The sequence below is a fragment of the Ctenopharyngodon idella genome, chromosome 23, assembly GCF_019924925.1.
Source record: "Ctenopharyngodon idella isolate HZGC_01 chromosome 23, HZGC01, whole genome shotgun sequence".
NCBI lineage: Eukaryota > Metazoa > Chordata > Actinopteri > Cypriniformes > Xenocyprididae > Ctenopharyngodon > Ctenopharyngodon idella.
Window position 1 is genome coordinate 16,927,834 of NC_067242.1, and position 17,772 is coordinate 16,945,605.

At 36.5% G+C, this 17,772-nt stretch overlaps 1 protein-coding gene across 2 annotated transcripts in view; it reads left to right on the forward strand.

The window, feature by feature from the left end:
- Positions 1 to 17,772, forward strand: part of oxsr1b (oxidative stress responsive kinase 1b) — a 56,189-nt gene that overhangs the window by 5,309 nt on the left and 33,108 nt on the right. For both annotated transcript variants that reach the window (XM_051881917.1, XM_051881919.1), the window contains exon 2: positions 8,883 to 8,995. In XM_051881917.1, coding sequence (XP_051737877.1) covers positions 8,883 to 8,995 — 113 coding nt within the window. The remainder of the gene's footprint in view (positions 1 to 8,882; positions 8,996 to 17,772) is intronic.

A 17,772-nucleotide genomic window follows, 5' to 3' on the forward strand; every position in this document is an offset into this window, starting at 1 on the left:
AGTGCATATATCATCCTCCACCATTGTTCTATGGACATGAATGAAACCTCAAATAGTTTGTAAGCCATCAGACCTTTTTTTTTGGCAGATGATAAAATGGGCAAAAAAAACCCCACACACATTAAAGGATTAGTTCACCCAAAAATAAAAATTCTGTCATTAATTACTCACCCTCATGTTGCTCCAAACCAATAAGACCTTCGTTCATCTTCTGAACACAAATTTAGTTATTTTTGATGAAATCCTAGAGCTCTCTGTCCCTCCACAGAAAGCAATGCAACTACCACTACCAGAATCATTCAACTCTACTCCCAATCAATTATTGAAATTATCACAGAAAATTACATGCTTGCCTTCATAATTTTCTAATAAATTTATTAAAAATATTTTGTCAAAATCCAGCAATTACTGGGCATTCATCAGATTATGAGCAGAAAATGTTTAGCCAGATTCAGTTATCATAATTTTCTAAAACCCAATTGCAGTGTTATGATATATGTGTGTTTTCCATTCACTTTTAGGCTGTCAACATCTGCAGTATGTTATACAGTATGTTTCACCTCCCATTGCAATCCTGAGAACTTGTGAGCAGCTTTCATTTCATAGAATTGAAGCTGAAGGCACATGTTTTTTTCCATTAAAAGCGTGACTTTTTGAATGAAGTTGATATTAGTCAACGTTTCCTTTTGTCTTCCAGCCAAGGATGGGTTTGTCTGATTTTCTTTGACCCTGTTACTATTGATCACAGACAAAGAGTTGTTTTAACTGGATCTGAATGTATTAAACCATATAGTCCAGGAGGATTTCTCGGGTACTTCTGTTATTCCACTCTCCATTGGAAAGTTCACAGTGTATGAGTGTGAGTTTGGAGCACACTCAGCTGAACCATTGTGTTGGTATCTTCCCAGGGGAATTGGAGTCTTGTTATTTCACTGATCCTAGCTGTTTTTTCCACCTCAGAGAGCACAGAGTCTCCTCGGATGGAGTCAGACCAACGCTCTGTTCCTCTCAGGTTCCACAGTCCTTCACTGTTCTAGACTGGAAATGTTTGATTACTGCTGTTGGACAGTCTGAGACTGTAAGGCCCTGTTTACACCTGGTATTAAGATGTGTTTTGGTTGATCAGATCACAAGTGGACGAGGGAGATATGTACCCATCTACACCTGGAGTTTTAATCCATCTCTTTTGTCCACTTTTGACCACTTCTGTCCTGATTACTTCGAGGCGAGGGCCTATGGGCGGGTAATGTATGGGCTTTTTCAGAACTTTTGATCTAATAGGCGAAATAAGCTAGCGTGATTTGCATATAAACGCAACTGGAGACAACGGGAAAACGCAGAGAGCAGCAGCTTTCATTTCTGCTCTGACAGCTGAGAGACTGTGCTGAACGCAGTAATTGCGTGTTAGAAAACAGAAATGTTTAGAGAACATTGTGCTTAGTACATTTTTTGTCTTTAAAGGGAACCAATAATGCCCCTTTTACAAGATGTAATATAAGTCTCTGATGTCCCCAGAATGTGTCTGTGAAGTTTCTGCTCAAAATACCCCACAGATAATTTAGTATAGCTTGTCAAATTTGGGTGTGAGCAATTCGGCCCGCTTTCCAAAATAGGGTAGAGCTTTAACAGCTAGCGCTTCGGTTACTCAACAACAACAAAGCGGGAGAATCTCAAGTAGCCAATATGACGATTGTCAGTAACAGTGTTCAGCCTTACATTGTTCAAACCGGAGTAGGACACTGATGGAGAGACTCAGGAAGAAGTTACAACTTTTAGAATGCAACTGAATGTTTCTGAATGGTTAGTGGATAAATTTATGTAGTTGCTGTGGAGTTGATTCAACTCCTCGACTAGCATGTGCCATCATGTTAATCTTTTGTGCAAATCCAGCGTTGAATTGACCTTCGTTTGTAAAGCAGTCCGGCATAAAATGACAGCATGGTAACAACACTCTACTACAACAACTCTTCCTCTTCTCTAAAGCAGCCCAACATGGCCTTGCCCCCTTTGTTGCGTGTTCTCGGCGGCAGGGTTTATGTAAATTTTAGGGTTAGTGATGTCACTAACCCGGGAAGAAGCTTGTTGTAGTTTCTACCAGCCGTTTATTGTAGTCCTTAAAGCGAGAATTAAAAGGAATTTTTCAGATGCTGTTTATGCTCTAACAGCAACATTACACACTAACTAAAGTTAAAAAAGTGAAATCATAATCAACCACCCCTTTAAACCAAACTTATGGCTTCAGCCGGCAAGTTTAAATCCCGTCTGACTAGCGCACTTCCCATAATGTTTATTGTGTTAGTAGGAGGAGAGAAGGCGGTCTTTAGCGGCTGTTTGAACACTTTCGACCACATAAGCGTCCACACCACGAATGCAATCTGGTCGAACGCATTTTCGACTACCTCTAGAAATTGTTGAAAGTGGACAAGCTGAAAACATTTTACACCCTGTTTACACCTGTATTTAGCGCCGTCCACTTGTGATCCGATTGACCAAAACGCATTCCAATACCAGGTGTAAACAGGGCCTGAGGTGAAACAGAAACTGTGTTTAGCATGTTGATTGAGTTGGAAATTCTTTTTCTCTTGTCAGATCATGTGAGTCATTAGGTGTGTTCGACTTGAAGCGGCGATGCGCAGAACAATCGGTGTATGACATCAAAGTGCCTACCAGTGTCAGTTGCGTCACTTCACCTCCATTCATAAATTCCTCTCCCGCGGCCTCATGGGATAGTAAAGTGTCCATCGAATGCAGACTTCAGAATCTCGCCGGAAGTAGTAGGTCATCCGGGGGCTTTTCAGCATACTGTATAGAAGGGAAGCATTCGATTTCAGACACCGCGCCAGTTTGTATAACTTACGTTGTAAGCTTTGAATTCAGTTCATATGAGTCATTTGTTTCTGAATCAGTTTACACCAGTTGTGCTGTATGTTTTTGATTCATTAAATAGAACCGGTTCATGTGAGTCATTTGTTCAGGAATCTGACTACACCGGTTATGCTGTATATTAAGACACGTTTGCTATCATTGCCGTTATTTTGAAATTGCAAGGTTTTGCGAAAATCGTGTTCATGGTCTTTTTCTGCTACGCACTCTGCCAATTGTCCAGTTGTACTTTCCGAAATCCAATTCACCCTCAAAGTGAATCGTACGCATTCCTGTGCATCAAGTGCTCTGTCAGAGCTTTTCTCTAGTACGAAGCTCCCTAAGTGTGACATGTCTCAGTTCGGCCTAGAATAGTGTAAGGAATGCAAGCCCAGGAAATGTAATAAAGGGCTCCTGATGTGAGAGAACAGGCTGGCTCAAGGTAGCGCAAACAGAGAACTATGCATGAAGGATCACATTCACACCGCTCCGGGGATCTTAGCCTATTTCAGATGCTGGTCTTTTGGGCCATACACCGCAAAGAAGTCAAATTCCACACTTTGTCCTTTTATGACCGATTGATTTTGATTTTGATTTAATACTTGGGTTTTTAATGGATTTAATACTTGGGTAATTGGGTTTAATACTTGTTTCTTCCAAAATTTACCTTCTTAAATCAAGTCTCGTACTCCTCTTTAGACCATTTAATTGTTCTGAATAAAATAATTCCCTCTTCGACAAGTTTGTGTCACAATGAACCTGTTTCTTGACAAGTGGCTTTGAATTCAAAGTAGCTTGTTAATTCATGATACTGAAAAGTAATTGAAGGCTATTAACCTTTTATCTCCTCCTAAACTCTCTCATGAAGTTAACATCCTCTCTAATGAGCGACATCAAGTAGGGAGGCGGAGGAAATGAATCATTATTCACATTTTAATAAACCTCGGATCAGATACATGAAGTATTTTTCAGTCTCCAGGCATGTGTGGTCAGATCACGGTCTGCTCATTTAAACATTTGGCTAACGGAATGAATCAAAATCCTTGATTAAAACCAGGCGTATATCCTTTTTTTTCTGAGTATAATTAGGGAAGCAACCACACAACATCAGCTGGTGGTTTTTCATTTAATTTTTCTAAGGCTGTAACCTGGTAACGTAATATTGAATCATTCGATTCAGAAAGCAGCAACAGGCCTCCATAAAATCCTGTTGCTGTGGTGCAGATGTACTCTTCTTCTGCAGTATTTTCATTTCAATCAATAGATGATTCTGTGATCCTCGACTTGGGCGAGAACTTCAGAACACTAACATAACACCACTTTATTGCACCCAACACACCTGCAATATTAACGTCTAATAACTGACCATATAAAAGTATGTCTTAGATATTCACAGGTTGTTTTCAATACTTTATTATGTTTATATAATGAAGTATCATGACTTTATTATATTTGTTATTGGGTTGCTAGGCTGCTTTTGCACTTTTATTACTTCCTTCTGTGTGAGATATTTGACGTGTTTATTGGAGACAGAAGGAAGTTAAGAAGCATCAACAGTTAGAGAGTGGTAAAACAAGAGTATATCAAACGTTTGATATACAAAAGTTTGTGGTTAGCATGTTTTTTTTTTTATATATATCTTTGAAAGAAGTCTCTTATGCTCACCAAGGCTGCAAAATACAGTAAAAACTGCAATATTACAGTTTAAAATACGTGTTTTCTATTTTCTATGAGTTCAAAAGAACTGATCCAGATGATGTAAAAGAAAACAGGACTCATCGAACTAGACGACCTTCTTCCACTGCTCCAAGGTCCAGTTCCCACACTCACGTGTCCATTGTATGCACTTCCGACGGTGGAGAGGGGTCATCATAGGCACTCTGATTGGTCTGCGGCTACGCAGCCCCATTTTCATCAGAGTGCGATGCACTGTCAGTTGTGACACATTCCTCTTATAACCATCGTTAAAATTTTGTGAGTTGTGTGGTGCCACAATAAACCTTTTGTTGGCTTGGACCAAACGGGATAGCCTTCGTTGCCTGACCTGGAGGCAACCCACAAGCCTTGCTGTTTCAGAGATACTGTGACCCAATCACACTGCCACAACAATTTGGCCCTTGTCAAAGTCACTCCTGCCCATTTCTCCTGCATCCAACACATTGATTATGAGAACTGATTGTTTGCTTACCATCTAAATTACCCAGGGTATGTTTACATGACAACAATATATATTTAAAAAGTGTTTTTTTGTATAGATGACCATGCTGTCAAAACGATTCTTGAAACAGATCCTCGAAAATGACTAAAAACGTTGTATTATGCATGCCAGGTCAGTAGTTGGCGATGTCACTTTGTAAAGAGACGCTACAGGCTTGCGCACATACACGTTATTTTACAGAGCACTCACACCAAATGCACATGCCTATAGACTAAACACGTAATATGCATGTACCTGCCATTGTCATGAGAAATCGAGTCTCCCCCCCCCAGGAATCAAGTCTCCTTTAGGATCCAGGAGGTAATGCCTGATCAAAAGTTGTTATTGTGATGTCTTGACTAATTATAACCTATTTCACTGTTGTATGAAGTGCACAAACAGCATGCTTGAAATATAAAATGAATGCCTATATATTGCATAATAGAACAAACTGGAAACACAACACATGCCTAAAAGGATAAGGATTGTTGCAACATACTGTAAAAGTAATTTAATATTAATTTTACACAATAATAGCAATGTGGTATAGTATATAATATTACTATTATACATTTTTAATTAATTGTCATGCTAAGTATACACAAACATCATTAATTTGACCCCTTGTAATTGGGAACTATATTGGAAGCAAAAAACATACCTAATATAATATAAGCTAAGCTAGCAGGCTAATCAGGTAGATGTATGCTATGCTAGTACATAAGTAACCAGAAACAATAAGAACAAGAAATGCTTGATTTCACAACCTATAGCTTCAGTTATATATAGTAGTATGTCAACCACGTAATTTAAAAGACATTAATGGTCATTTATAACGCATTTTAAATTATATAAATCTACATGATTTTGCATAAATTATAATCATGTGCTAAAAATACTACCCATTAAAAGTCTGTTGAACCAATGGGATCACTCAGGGTCCTAAACGAGAGCCCGATTCCTGGGGGGACTCGATTTCTCACTACAGCGTCACCTTTTTCACAGATCCTCATTTTTGTTGTTTACACAGAGATGATAACGGTACTTCAAAAACTTGCACTTTGTAACCTGTTTTAAAAGTTTGCATTTTCAGGCCCCCAAAACGCTGTTATCGTGTAAATGAACAGCCAAAACCCATAAGAAGTTGTCCGTTTTTAGTTGAAAACAGTGTCTTGTAAACAGCCCTTTAATATGTGGCCTTTTTAGGAGATGATTAACGATATTCGCTTCACCTGTGGCAGGTCATAATGTTTTGGCTCATCAGTGTGTATGATACCATGTTAAGTTCATTTTCTTTTTCTGCAGAAAAATTACCATGTAATGCAATTTATTATTTAGGTTTAGATTCGCAAACTTTATAGTTGCAGTAACTCATTTGATTTTGACTTTATTTTATATTGTTTTACTAAATTAATTAAATCGTTACTGTATGTATTCTTTTATATTTGTGCAAAGTTAGTTTGTGTTTTTGTGTTTCATCTTTGTTTTGGGCCATACTATATTTCTATGTTGTTTATCTGAATAAATTAATGTAAAAATAGGGAAAACGAGTGTGCACAATTAAATATTGACCAATGCTGAAAATTATCTCCATGAAATTAAAATTGACAATTTTTATTTTTTATGAAATATTGCAGCTTTTATTTCAAATGATTCATCCATGCACATAATTTTTTTTTTTAATTCACTCTTCTCTAATGCTGTGTTTACTGACTCACAGCAATAGCATACCACAACCACCCAATGGACAAAATCAAGTCCTGCCCTACATATTTTCTTGTTCGAGAAGCCATTTTACATACGCCACAATAGGGAAGAACAGACTAATGCAACTTCTGTTTCATGCTGACTTAAAAAAATGCTCAACTTTAGTACAGTCTTTCCTGAATCATCCCTAACAACCGATTGTTTGTTTGTCTGTAGGAATTTACACTTAAACTCATGCTGTTGGCACAGGCAACTTAAACTTCTTTCCATCTGGTGCACTGCGCTCCTTTAATGTATAGCATAGGGTCTCAAATATAGCTCTAGACTCTGATTGATGAACGTTGAACATCCCGGGTGACCTGTAGTATTCACAGCTGGCACTTTGAGGGCTGTGCTGGGGACCAACATCCTTCTTGAGGCCATGATAAGGCCAGGATGTGATTAATGGGATTGCTGTCAGCACATTTTGGTAACAATTTAGCTACTACTTCAGTTCAGTCTCATCATTGTAGTTTAAATTCTCCAATGACTGTGTTTGGCTGTACACAAACTAGTCAAACCAGTTCAGCACTGTAGTTTTTAATTGAAAATGAGAATTGTTGTCAGATTTGTTCTCTTTTTCCCTAATCCATGGTGCCCTGCTGCTGTAATCAAAATGCTAAACAATGAGGACTTTGTTATTATTAGGCCATATGGAGTTCGAGTAGTTGATTGAAGATGATTAAAAAATTCCCTCTGCCTCATACCAGCACAATAATATGCCATTTATATTCAGCTCACAGTGGAAACATATAGGTGATTGCTGATTTACGAGGGTCTCGGCCCCCGTAGAGTCTTGTCTTCTACTATTCAGGAGGATGTGTGGACCAGGGCGACCTTGCGTTCTCAAGGATAACCGTCTCCAGAAGTGTCTTGTCTGCTTTCTCTCCTGTGCCAGTCTGTGGTGCCATGAGCAGAACCTCATTAAAGCACTCTGGAGATTAACCTCAGCAGTAAAGTTGAAAGCCAAGTATAGCGCTCAAATCCTTTGACTTATAGTCTGTTAGGATTTAATAGTCTTCTCGAATAAATGTCCAATGCTGCAGTGACAGAGGAATGTTTTGATTTAGCATTTAGCTGTCAGCTCTTCTCCAACACTTTCCCAGGGAGTAAGTGTAATTGCTAGAAATAGATGTTTGTGTTTTTAATGAGCAATTAAAGTGTATAATCAATATGCATTATTGTATTTCTGCTTTTTGACTCAGTAATTATCATTTGTCATTTAAACATCAATAAAGTATAACATTTTTAATATAACAGCATTTTTAATATAACAATTATTATTTTTTATTAATATTATATTAGTTTTAAATTGTTTTGAATTTTTTTTAATATATTTTAATTTTTATATATATATATTAGTGCTGTTAGTCAATTAAAAAAATTAACTAATTAATCACACATTTTTCTTTAATCAAGATTAATCGCACCTAACATTCAAATTTGTTATATATTTTTATATTTTAATACATATTTTCACATTGAATCTCCAATTATTTTAACGTTTAATATATGGCTTAAAAAAATATAACAACTTGTTTTAATTTAAGTGAATTTAAACTTCACATAAACCCATTGTAATAAAGTCACATTTAGCTGTGCATTTAATTTTGACAGCCTTAGTTATTTTATAATTTTGCTAAGTTCATCCAATTATTTTTATTATTTATGCCATTATATTGTTGGTTTGCAGAAGTATTGTTGGGCAGGAAGATTTCTTATTTATTTCCTCCTCTTGACATATAACTTATTATTATAATTTCTTTGTCCTGTAAATGTAAGGGACTCTTTGTTATAATCCCATTAAAGTTAAAATTTTTTAATATGTTAAAATATTTTTTCCCAAATGCATGTTTTAAGTGGACATTAGATGTAGAGATAGATATATATATATATATAAGTGTCACGACATACATAGGTGCAATGCTTTATGGATTACTACATTTATTAGTTAGTGATTATTAGTTATCGGTCTAGAACAGTCAGTCTCATCTCTTCATTCTCCTATTTGTCATGATTTTATCTCCCATGCAGCTCCTGATGTACTGATTTTAACATGCATTCTTGTGTGTTTCAGGGAGCGGAGCTACGGCTGTGGTCCAGGCTGCCTACTGTGTGCCCAGGAAGGAGAAGGTCGCCATCAAACGCATCAATCTGGAAAAATGTCAGACAAGCATGGATGAGCTCCTGGTACTGAACTTGTTACCACATAATTAAATTGCACTTGTTGTATGGTTACGCACTTGTTCATTGCGTTTGAAGATATTAGCACAAGAATGGAAGTAACATAGGTTGTGAATTCCATTTCATGTCGACTTAGAGTTTTCACATGTTCTGCTTAAATGTATGAAACCTGTTGGGCATGATCCCAGCTGTGCAACATTTAAAGGCTGCATATGAGAAATACCACTCAATAAGTCATGGCTCATAAATGCCAACACCTTTTATGAGCTGACAGTGAATAATGACCATACAGGACTGATTGTAATGCTTGGACACAACTTATCGACATTTGGTATGTGTCTTTGGACAGTAGGAACAGATTTTTCATATTGTTGCTGTCGGGCAGAATCCTCCCATCAAACATTTGGACCGGACGTTTAATGACTGTTGAAAAGACATCCCTCTGACATGTCCCGTCATGGTTGAAAAATAGTTCCAAAATTAAAGTTATGAAGCGTAGCTGAATGCATATTTATAGGAAATGTTCTGTTTCATATTTTTACTGATTTATGCAGTCCTACCACGACCATTTTTGGCCAGGAACGCGACGTTGCCATCAGACCAATGTTTGCTGGGTTTGTATCTCCATTTTTCGTTTTTTTTTTTCATTAATCATTACTATTGGGCACCCTTTACATCTATCTGTAGCTTTTGCAATTGTCTAACCAATGAAAGTATTAAGAAGAGCTTCTAAACCTTGTAACTCCATTGGATCCGGACAAAATGTGTATGTCATAAATTAGTTGGTCAAAAACCTCGTAACTCCTTAATTTTGTTAAAATGTTAATAATATAATGACACATGCAAGTGTCTGACCACATATAAAGCCACAATATAAACTTTGACAGTGTGTTTAATTATTTAAAAAATACAGTGTTTTTTCCATTTCCTGAAAAGTAGCATTTTTGGAGATACAATGTTTCCACCCGACAGCGACGATATGTATTAGGGCTGGGTTAAAAATATTTATTTCTTAATCGATTCTCATTTTGAAGAACTGATATCGATTCTTTAAATCCCAAGAATTGATCATTCAGTCTATGCTGTTTTCAGTTGATGAATGAACAAAGCCTTGTAGCGCACCTCCCATCCAATAAATCGCAAGCTTTGTGCTTTGTTGCTTCTGATATGAAAGTCTCAGCTTTCAAATTTTGACAATTTTATCAAGAAATTAAAACAATAAATACCTCTTTGGTGCTCTTTAATGTGACGTGACAGATCGTTGTAGCGCCTCAGTTCAAGCGGCACGTGAACTGATCATCCTTTCTGCTTTACTACTAGTTACAGCACAAAATAAACATGAATGAACATCAGAAGGTATGTTGAAAGATATAGTACAACTTAGAGTAAATCTGTATCATGTCACACGTAATCGCTCACTCAGTGTTTCAACCAAGCATGCCGCACAAGTCCTGAAAGTGAAGCCAAAGCGTCTCGATCGCCCCCAGGTGGTTGGTCCCAGTATAGATCATAAACCATGCCCTCTCCATGTAATTTAGTGGGAAACTATACTAAACAGTTCAATTACACTTCAAATATTTTTTCCCTCTACTCTGAGCGAAATAGTCACTGAGGCACCAAATGACTTTTTTATGGATTTTTGGGAGGAGATTGGAGCTTTAACTTCAATTTCTACATTTCGATAACAGTATATTTCACACCAACATAATGAGTTGTTCTGCAGTAAACTGTCCTAAATGATTCTGTGGGATTGTGGGTGGGGCCTTGATAGCGCGCGGCTCCACTTTATGCTCACTACTGCGCAGACTCAGGTCCCGAATCAGCACAAGATGTCAGCACCATATTGGGACATTGGTGGCTTCACTTTTCTACAATGGAAGAGAGTGGAGGTGCGTCGTCCATATTTTTTTTACAGTCTATGGTTTCAACAGCCAAAAGACGCAAAAACAGTGTAAACAATGTCACGTAATGTTGCATTTATCTCAGAACAAAAAACATTCACACTATATTGCATATTCATTTAATGTATTTTTGAATAAATTTGTTGGCCACCATTTAAATGTATATATTTCCAAAAAACGAGTAAAAACATAGTTGTCATTTAAAAAATTTATGTGCAATTTAAATTTAAGTAGCCTACAAATCAGTTAATTTTAACCTTTAATATTATAGTGCTGTACCAACTGAGATTCCCTGTATAGTATACAGCATTAGTTCAGAGATATTTTTTCCTTGAGGAATTGAATTGAATTGAAATCGAATCAAATTTCAAGCTTGTGAATCGTAATTGAATAGAATCATGAAATTTGTCAAGGCCCAGCCCTAATGTGTATTATATAGGCTACATGTATTAATATAAGTATAGAATTAACAACATGAAATAGATCCTCTTGAAATTGCGTTCAGATTTGGCGTTCAGCGCTTCAGTGGACACCAAATTGCAAGAGTATTATATACTCAATTTTAATTTTAAATTGATTCTAAATTTATGGATTAGGTTACATTTTTATCCTAAATTTAAATAACAGTAAGTATGTAAGTACACTACTGTTTTTGAAAGAAGTCTCTTATGCTCACCAAGGCTGCATTTATTTGATCAAAAATATAGTAAAAACAGTAATATTGTGGAATATTATTAAAATTTAAAATTTTCTATTTTGAATATAGTTTAAAATGTCACATAATACTGTGATGGCAAAGCTGAAATTTCAGCATCATTACTCCAGTCTTCAGTGTCACATGATCCTTCACAAATCATTCTAATATGCTGATTTGCTGCTCAAGAAACATTTGTTATTGTTATTCATGTAAAAAAACAAAACAGTTGTGCCACTTAATATTTTTGTGATACATTTTTTTTTAGGATTCTTTGATGAATAGAAAGTTCAAAAGAACAGCATTTATTTGAAATAGAAATCTTTTGCAACAATGTAAAAGCCACTTTTGATAAATTTAAAGCATCCTTGCTAAATAAGTGTTTATTTCTTTTGAACGTTAGTATAAATATGCGCATTCGCACCATCAGTAATTGAGAATCAGAACTATTTCATGTGATAAAAAGAGCTAACACATGGATTCTACCATTTCCAGATTGCCTGGAAACCATTATTAACTGGACCAAAGGGAATCCCTGTGTTGTTTCCCAGTTTTATGCCAGAGTTTTTATTTCCTAGTCAGAATTTCCCCCTTGCACTTCTATGTGAATCACAACATTGGCTAATATAAAACTTCATCCCGGTCATTAAAGAACTTAAAAAACAAATTGCCTGTCTTCCAGTTCCAAGGGTGTTTTCACACCTGGCTCATGTGGAGCGTTTGTTTCGAAACCTGGTGTGTTTTCTCCCTTAGTTCGGTTTGTTTTGGCATATATAAATAGTGCAGTCGCGGTCGGATCAAGCAACGAACCAAGCAGTATCATAATTCATAACGGGAAATGTGTTATATAAAAAGCAGTGTTTGATTCTGTGAGTTTTTGTGGTTGAAAGCCAAACAGCTCCTCTTCATCCTAAAATGTTGTGTAATTGCTCTTATCCGTGCTTTGCAAGAATGCTGTTCCAGCGAAGCCTTGATTCCTGCTCTATCTGCATTATAAATTATATATATATTTTTAAATATAATTAAATATATGTAATATGGCAGCTACAGATAAAACCACAATAATCCTGTGGAGCAAACTTGTCAATCCATCTTGATGGATCACGCAGAGGAACATAAACAGGTGAACTCTAACCAATAAGAGGACAGTTTTACTTACATGTGACTTGCATAAACGCATTTTGGTGTGCTTTGAAATGTTTCCTTGTGAAAGCGAACCGATCCAAGAAGAAAATACAACATTGTATCAAATTAAGTTCTTGTTTTGGAAAAGCACATACCTACAGGTCTGAAAATGCCCTAAAACACCAACTTCTGTTTGGTTTGAAAGCTTCCCCATTACTTTCTTGTCAAGTTACAGTTTCCATACATGAGTCCTCAAGTTTCTGCACAAATCCTTTCCCCTTCCCATCTTATTAATTTCATCTGTCAACTCCTCAAGGAGCTCAAAAGGTCATACATTTGTTCCTCGTGACCAGGCGGAGCCGATTTCGTCGTTCACTGGGAAAGCTCATATTCCGGATTTACAAGCTCTCTGCGGGAGGCTACCAGAAACTCAGTTTTTCCCACATCCAGGTGTCTTACAGAGGAGTTAGAAGTCGTTAGGGATATTATCCCTAATCCTGCCCTCTATGATTCAGAAAAGTCAGTAAATGGAGACTTTGTTCCAGCTGAACTGAAGTAAAACCTTAAAGTTAAAGGGAGATTCTTGTAGAGTTGGGGTCACATGGAAAATTTGCAGTTCAGGTTTCCTCTGATGCTTTCTTTGCCTTTATGACCTGCTGAGCGCTCTCTTAAACACAGAGGAGGCATTAAATTAAAGCCAGATTGCTCCTGTAATGAGCGGGAGCAGCAGGCGGCTATTGCATGTAATCTGCATCAAGGGCTGCACTCGGAGGAAATTCCTTCGAGAGGTTTAGGTCAATTTCACTTATGATCAGGCCAATTTGCTGGAGTATAGCATGCTTCAGTTCTTCCCAACATGCAGGAGCAGCCCAAACTCCTGTGAAAAAGAACAGGACAATCCAAACAAGTCACAACGCAGAAGCCGTGTGACTCTGTTGTGGTGGGAGGAACAATTTTCCTCTCTGACTGAGCTGAGATCCTGTCAGTGCCATTGACGTCAAGCTGAATCTATAGTAAACCCACTGTGTACCACTGCAGCGTTTATTCTACGGGGACATGACAAGTCCTCCCCACGACTTCTGAAATCACATGACTACAGTGTCTGCCAGTTGTCCATCAGATGACGGTGTTTAAATGTGCTGCATTTCTTCTAGATAGATTAGCTGCCTAGGAATGTGTCACTCATATATACAATATATTCAAACTCTCCTGCTTAATTTATGTTTACAAATGTCAGCCTTTTGAATATGATGATTTGGGCTACACTTAATCAACATGAGATATGGTCTATATGAAATATTACTTTTGAATAATGATTTTTCTAATGTTAATAATGAAATTTTACTGCTACTGCTCTGTACAACTTACCTGTTATTATCAATTATTACACGGCTCTGTGGAATACTTGATTCTGATTGGTCAATCATGCCACCAAGCGGTATGTTATTCCCAGATAACAACCGCTGAAAACAGATAACACAGGCTCATCCAGGTTACTGAACTCTGCAGCGCTATACGCTTGCTAGGAATGGTTTTCTTCGTCAAAGTTTTGCATTTGGTGAGCTAATAAAATATTAAAACTCAGTCAAATCAATATTTTGTGTACAGTTATTTAATTATGTCATCCAGTATCGTGGACTCGCTCTCTTGTTTCATACAAATGCAGCTGCTACTATTGTTTTGTTCACTGTAATGGATTATAAGATAACAAACAGATACGATTTTAAAACAGTTTCAATATCTCTTATCCTCATAATTATTTATTTGGCGAAATGCCGTTTAATAAGTATTGTGACTGTACCGTATCCCTTAAATGTCTGTCTAGTTTGAACTTGCCGCGCTAGCAACTGCTCTTTCTGCGGAAGCTTTGCGTTTCAAGAGCTAATAATATATTTCGACTCAGATCAATATTTTGTGTATAATTATTTACTTATGTGGCAAGAAGCTGTGTAATAAGCAGGGTAATGTACATCCAGCTGGTTGTTATCTCAGAATAAACCCCTTCAGGCTGATGCAAGATCCTGATCACCCTGTCAGGGTTTATTCTGAGATAACACCCGGCTGGATGTATGTTATCCCTTATGTAAAATCTGCTTACTATTGAACTTAACATTCAGAAAGAAGTGAAGTAAATATTACTTAATTTATTTAATTTCACATATAGAATTAAGTAAAATCTACTTAACTAAGTTAAGTAAATTTAACAAAATGAACTCTTTACTTGAATAATAACACTAAATTAAACCATGCTTCTAAAGTTTATGCTTTACTTAGAAACATGCAAGTAAATAATACAATAGATATCATGTAGACTCCATATGTACATAATAAGTAACGCAGCACTCACCCGAACGCAATACACAGTGACGGACGGTAACATTCGATAGATCATTTTGAGTAGAAAATTAACTCCAGATGTCACAAAATCACAAGTTACTAAACCTAACAACAAAAGCGATGTAAACAGTGTAAATACAGCTGGAAAACAGCAAAAATATTCAATCTTATTAACACCAGTATCAGAAACATCGAGTAGGTTTTACTTAATTTTAAATCGTTGATATTTAAAGGGGTGGTTGATTATGATTTCACTTTTTTAACTTTAGTTAGTGTGTAATGTTGCTGTTAGAGCATAAATAACATCTGCAAAGTTGGGACGCTCAAAGTTCAATGCAAAGGGAGATATTCTCTTTTATACAATTCTCTGTTTAAGGACTACAACAAACGGCTGGTAGGGACTACAACGAGCTTCTTCCCGGGTTAGTGATATCACTATCCCTAAAATTTACATAAACCCTGCCCCCAAGAACACGCAACAAAGGGGGTGAGGCAATGTTATTGCAATACAGTACATAAGACAAATGCAAAAGCATGTCATAAAAGCAACATAAGTTATAACCGTAATTATACTAAACTATACCTGTTCTGCCTTCATGCAGCATATATTCTCTGGCTCTGTAGGATCTTACAACAGTTCCCACAGGAGCGATTTATAGATAATCATGACAGAATATGCTAATGAATGACTCCACATTAGCTACATAAATTAAGCAACTAACCATTTAGAAATGTTCTATTGCATTCTACATGTTGTCACTTCTTGAGTCTCTCCATCATTGTCCGACTCCAGTTTGAACATGAAAGGCTGAACAGTTTCTGACATTTTCAGTGAGTCTGCGAGCTGCTAACACGAGCTCTTGAAACTCCGTCCTCTTCTTGGGAGAAGCAACTCATTTGCATTTAAAGGGACACACACAAAAACAGAGCGTTTTTGCTCACCCTCAAAAAGTGACAAATTTAACATGCTATAAAAAATTATCTATGGGGTAAATTGAGCTAAAACTTCACATACACACTCTGGGGACATCAGAGACATATGTTACATCTTGTAAAAGTGGCATTATATGACCCCTTTAAAGGGTTGGTTCACCCAAAAATAAAAATAATTTCATTTATTACTCACCCTCATGCCGTTCCACACCCATAAGACCTTCATTAATCTTCGGAACACAAATTGAGATATTTTTGTTGAAATCTGATGGCTCAGTGAGGCCTCCATAGCCAGCAATGACATTTCCTCTCTCAAGATCCATTAATGTACTAAAAACATATTTAAATCAGTTCATGTGAGTACAGTGGTTCAATATTAATATTATAAAGCGACAAGAATATTTTTGGTGCACCAAAAAAAACAAAACAACTCATGGCAATTGAACTTTCCAAGTTGAGTCCTCAAATGACCCTGTCAACGTGAGCCATGTTTTTCACTGACCCAAAAAATAAATTTACAAGTGCAATCATGTATGCCAGTCAACACAAAGCTCTTCTCGTGCCAACACTGTAGGGTTACTGACACCCCAACAGTGGGCCACTGGGTACGTCCCACCCGATTTCAAAACACCGCTTCAGGAAGCATCGGGGCGTTATGAATCAGCATTATGAATCAGCGGTTCGGAGCGCCAAAGTCACGTGATTTCAGCAGTTTGGCGGTTTGACACGCGATCCGAATCATGATTTGATATGCTGATTCATAACGCTCTTAAGCTTCCTGAAGCAGTGTTTTGAAATCGGCCATCACTATATAAGTCATTATTTTGTTTTTTGTGGCTCACCAAAAATATTCTCGTCGCTTTATAATATTAATATTGAACCACTGTACTCACATGAACTGATTTAAATATGTTTTTAGTAAATTAATGGATCTTGAGAGAGGAAATTTCATTGCTGGCTATGGAGGCCTCACTGAGCCATCGGATTTCAACAAAAATATCTTAAATTGTGTTCCGACGATGAACGAAGGTCTTACGTGAGTACTAAATTACAGAATTTTCATTTTTGGGTGAACTAACCCTTTAAGCTTTCATTTCTAAAAAGCTTGAATTGAGTACTAATATAGAATTTACTTTGTTTTTTTAAATTCTTGCCTGAACTAACTTTTTCATGTAGAAATTACGTTTGTTTTTTCTATAGTATTTACTTCACCACAGAATCATTTTTTATCAGTATATACAGAAGCAGTACGATATGTTAAATGTTTTATGATTATCATTTGTTAAAAGTTAATCAAAATTAAGTTGAAAATTGAAATCGCAATTTGGTCAAATGTCTTAATTGAGTTTTCTGCATCTCGACCAAATGTGAAATATTACTGTTGTATAATAATTCTAATATTCAGGATTAATATTATTATCATTCATTAGCAGATCATTTTTATTTTACTTAATTGCAGCTGCATGAGATATTGTCAAAGTTCAAATGTAATTGTAATACTTACTGTAATCAATGTTTTTTTTTTGTTTTTGTTTTTTATTACCAAGATGTATCATTTTTCTCATTAAGATATCTGAAATTTACATTCTGAGATTGTGAGATTGTGTTTCTGATGCGTTTCAGCAGGAGGGCAATTTCCCTTTTACCGATCTCAAAGGAAATGTTCTAAAAAAAAAAAAAAAAAAAAAAAAAGATTGCTTTTCTGAAAGTGAATCAGCTGAATATACTGCTGATCTGTTTTAATCTGATTTTCAAGTTAATGAAAAAGGAGCTTGTTTCTCGTGGCATGTTGG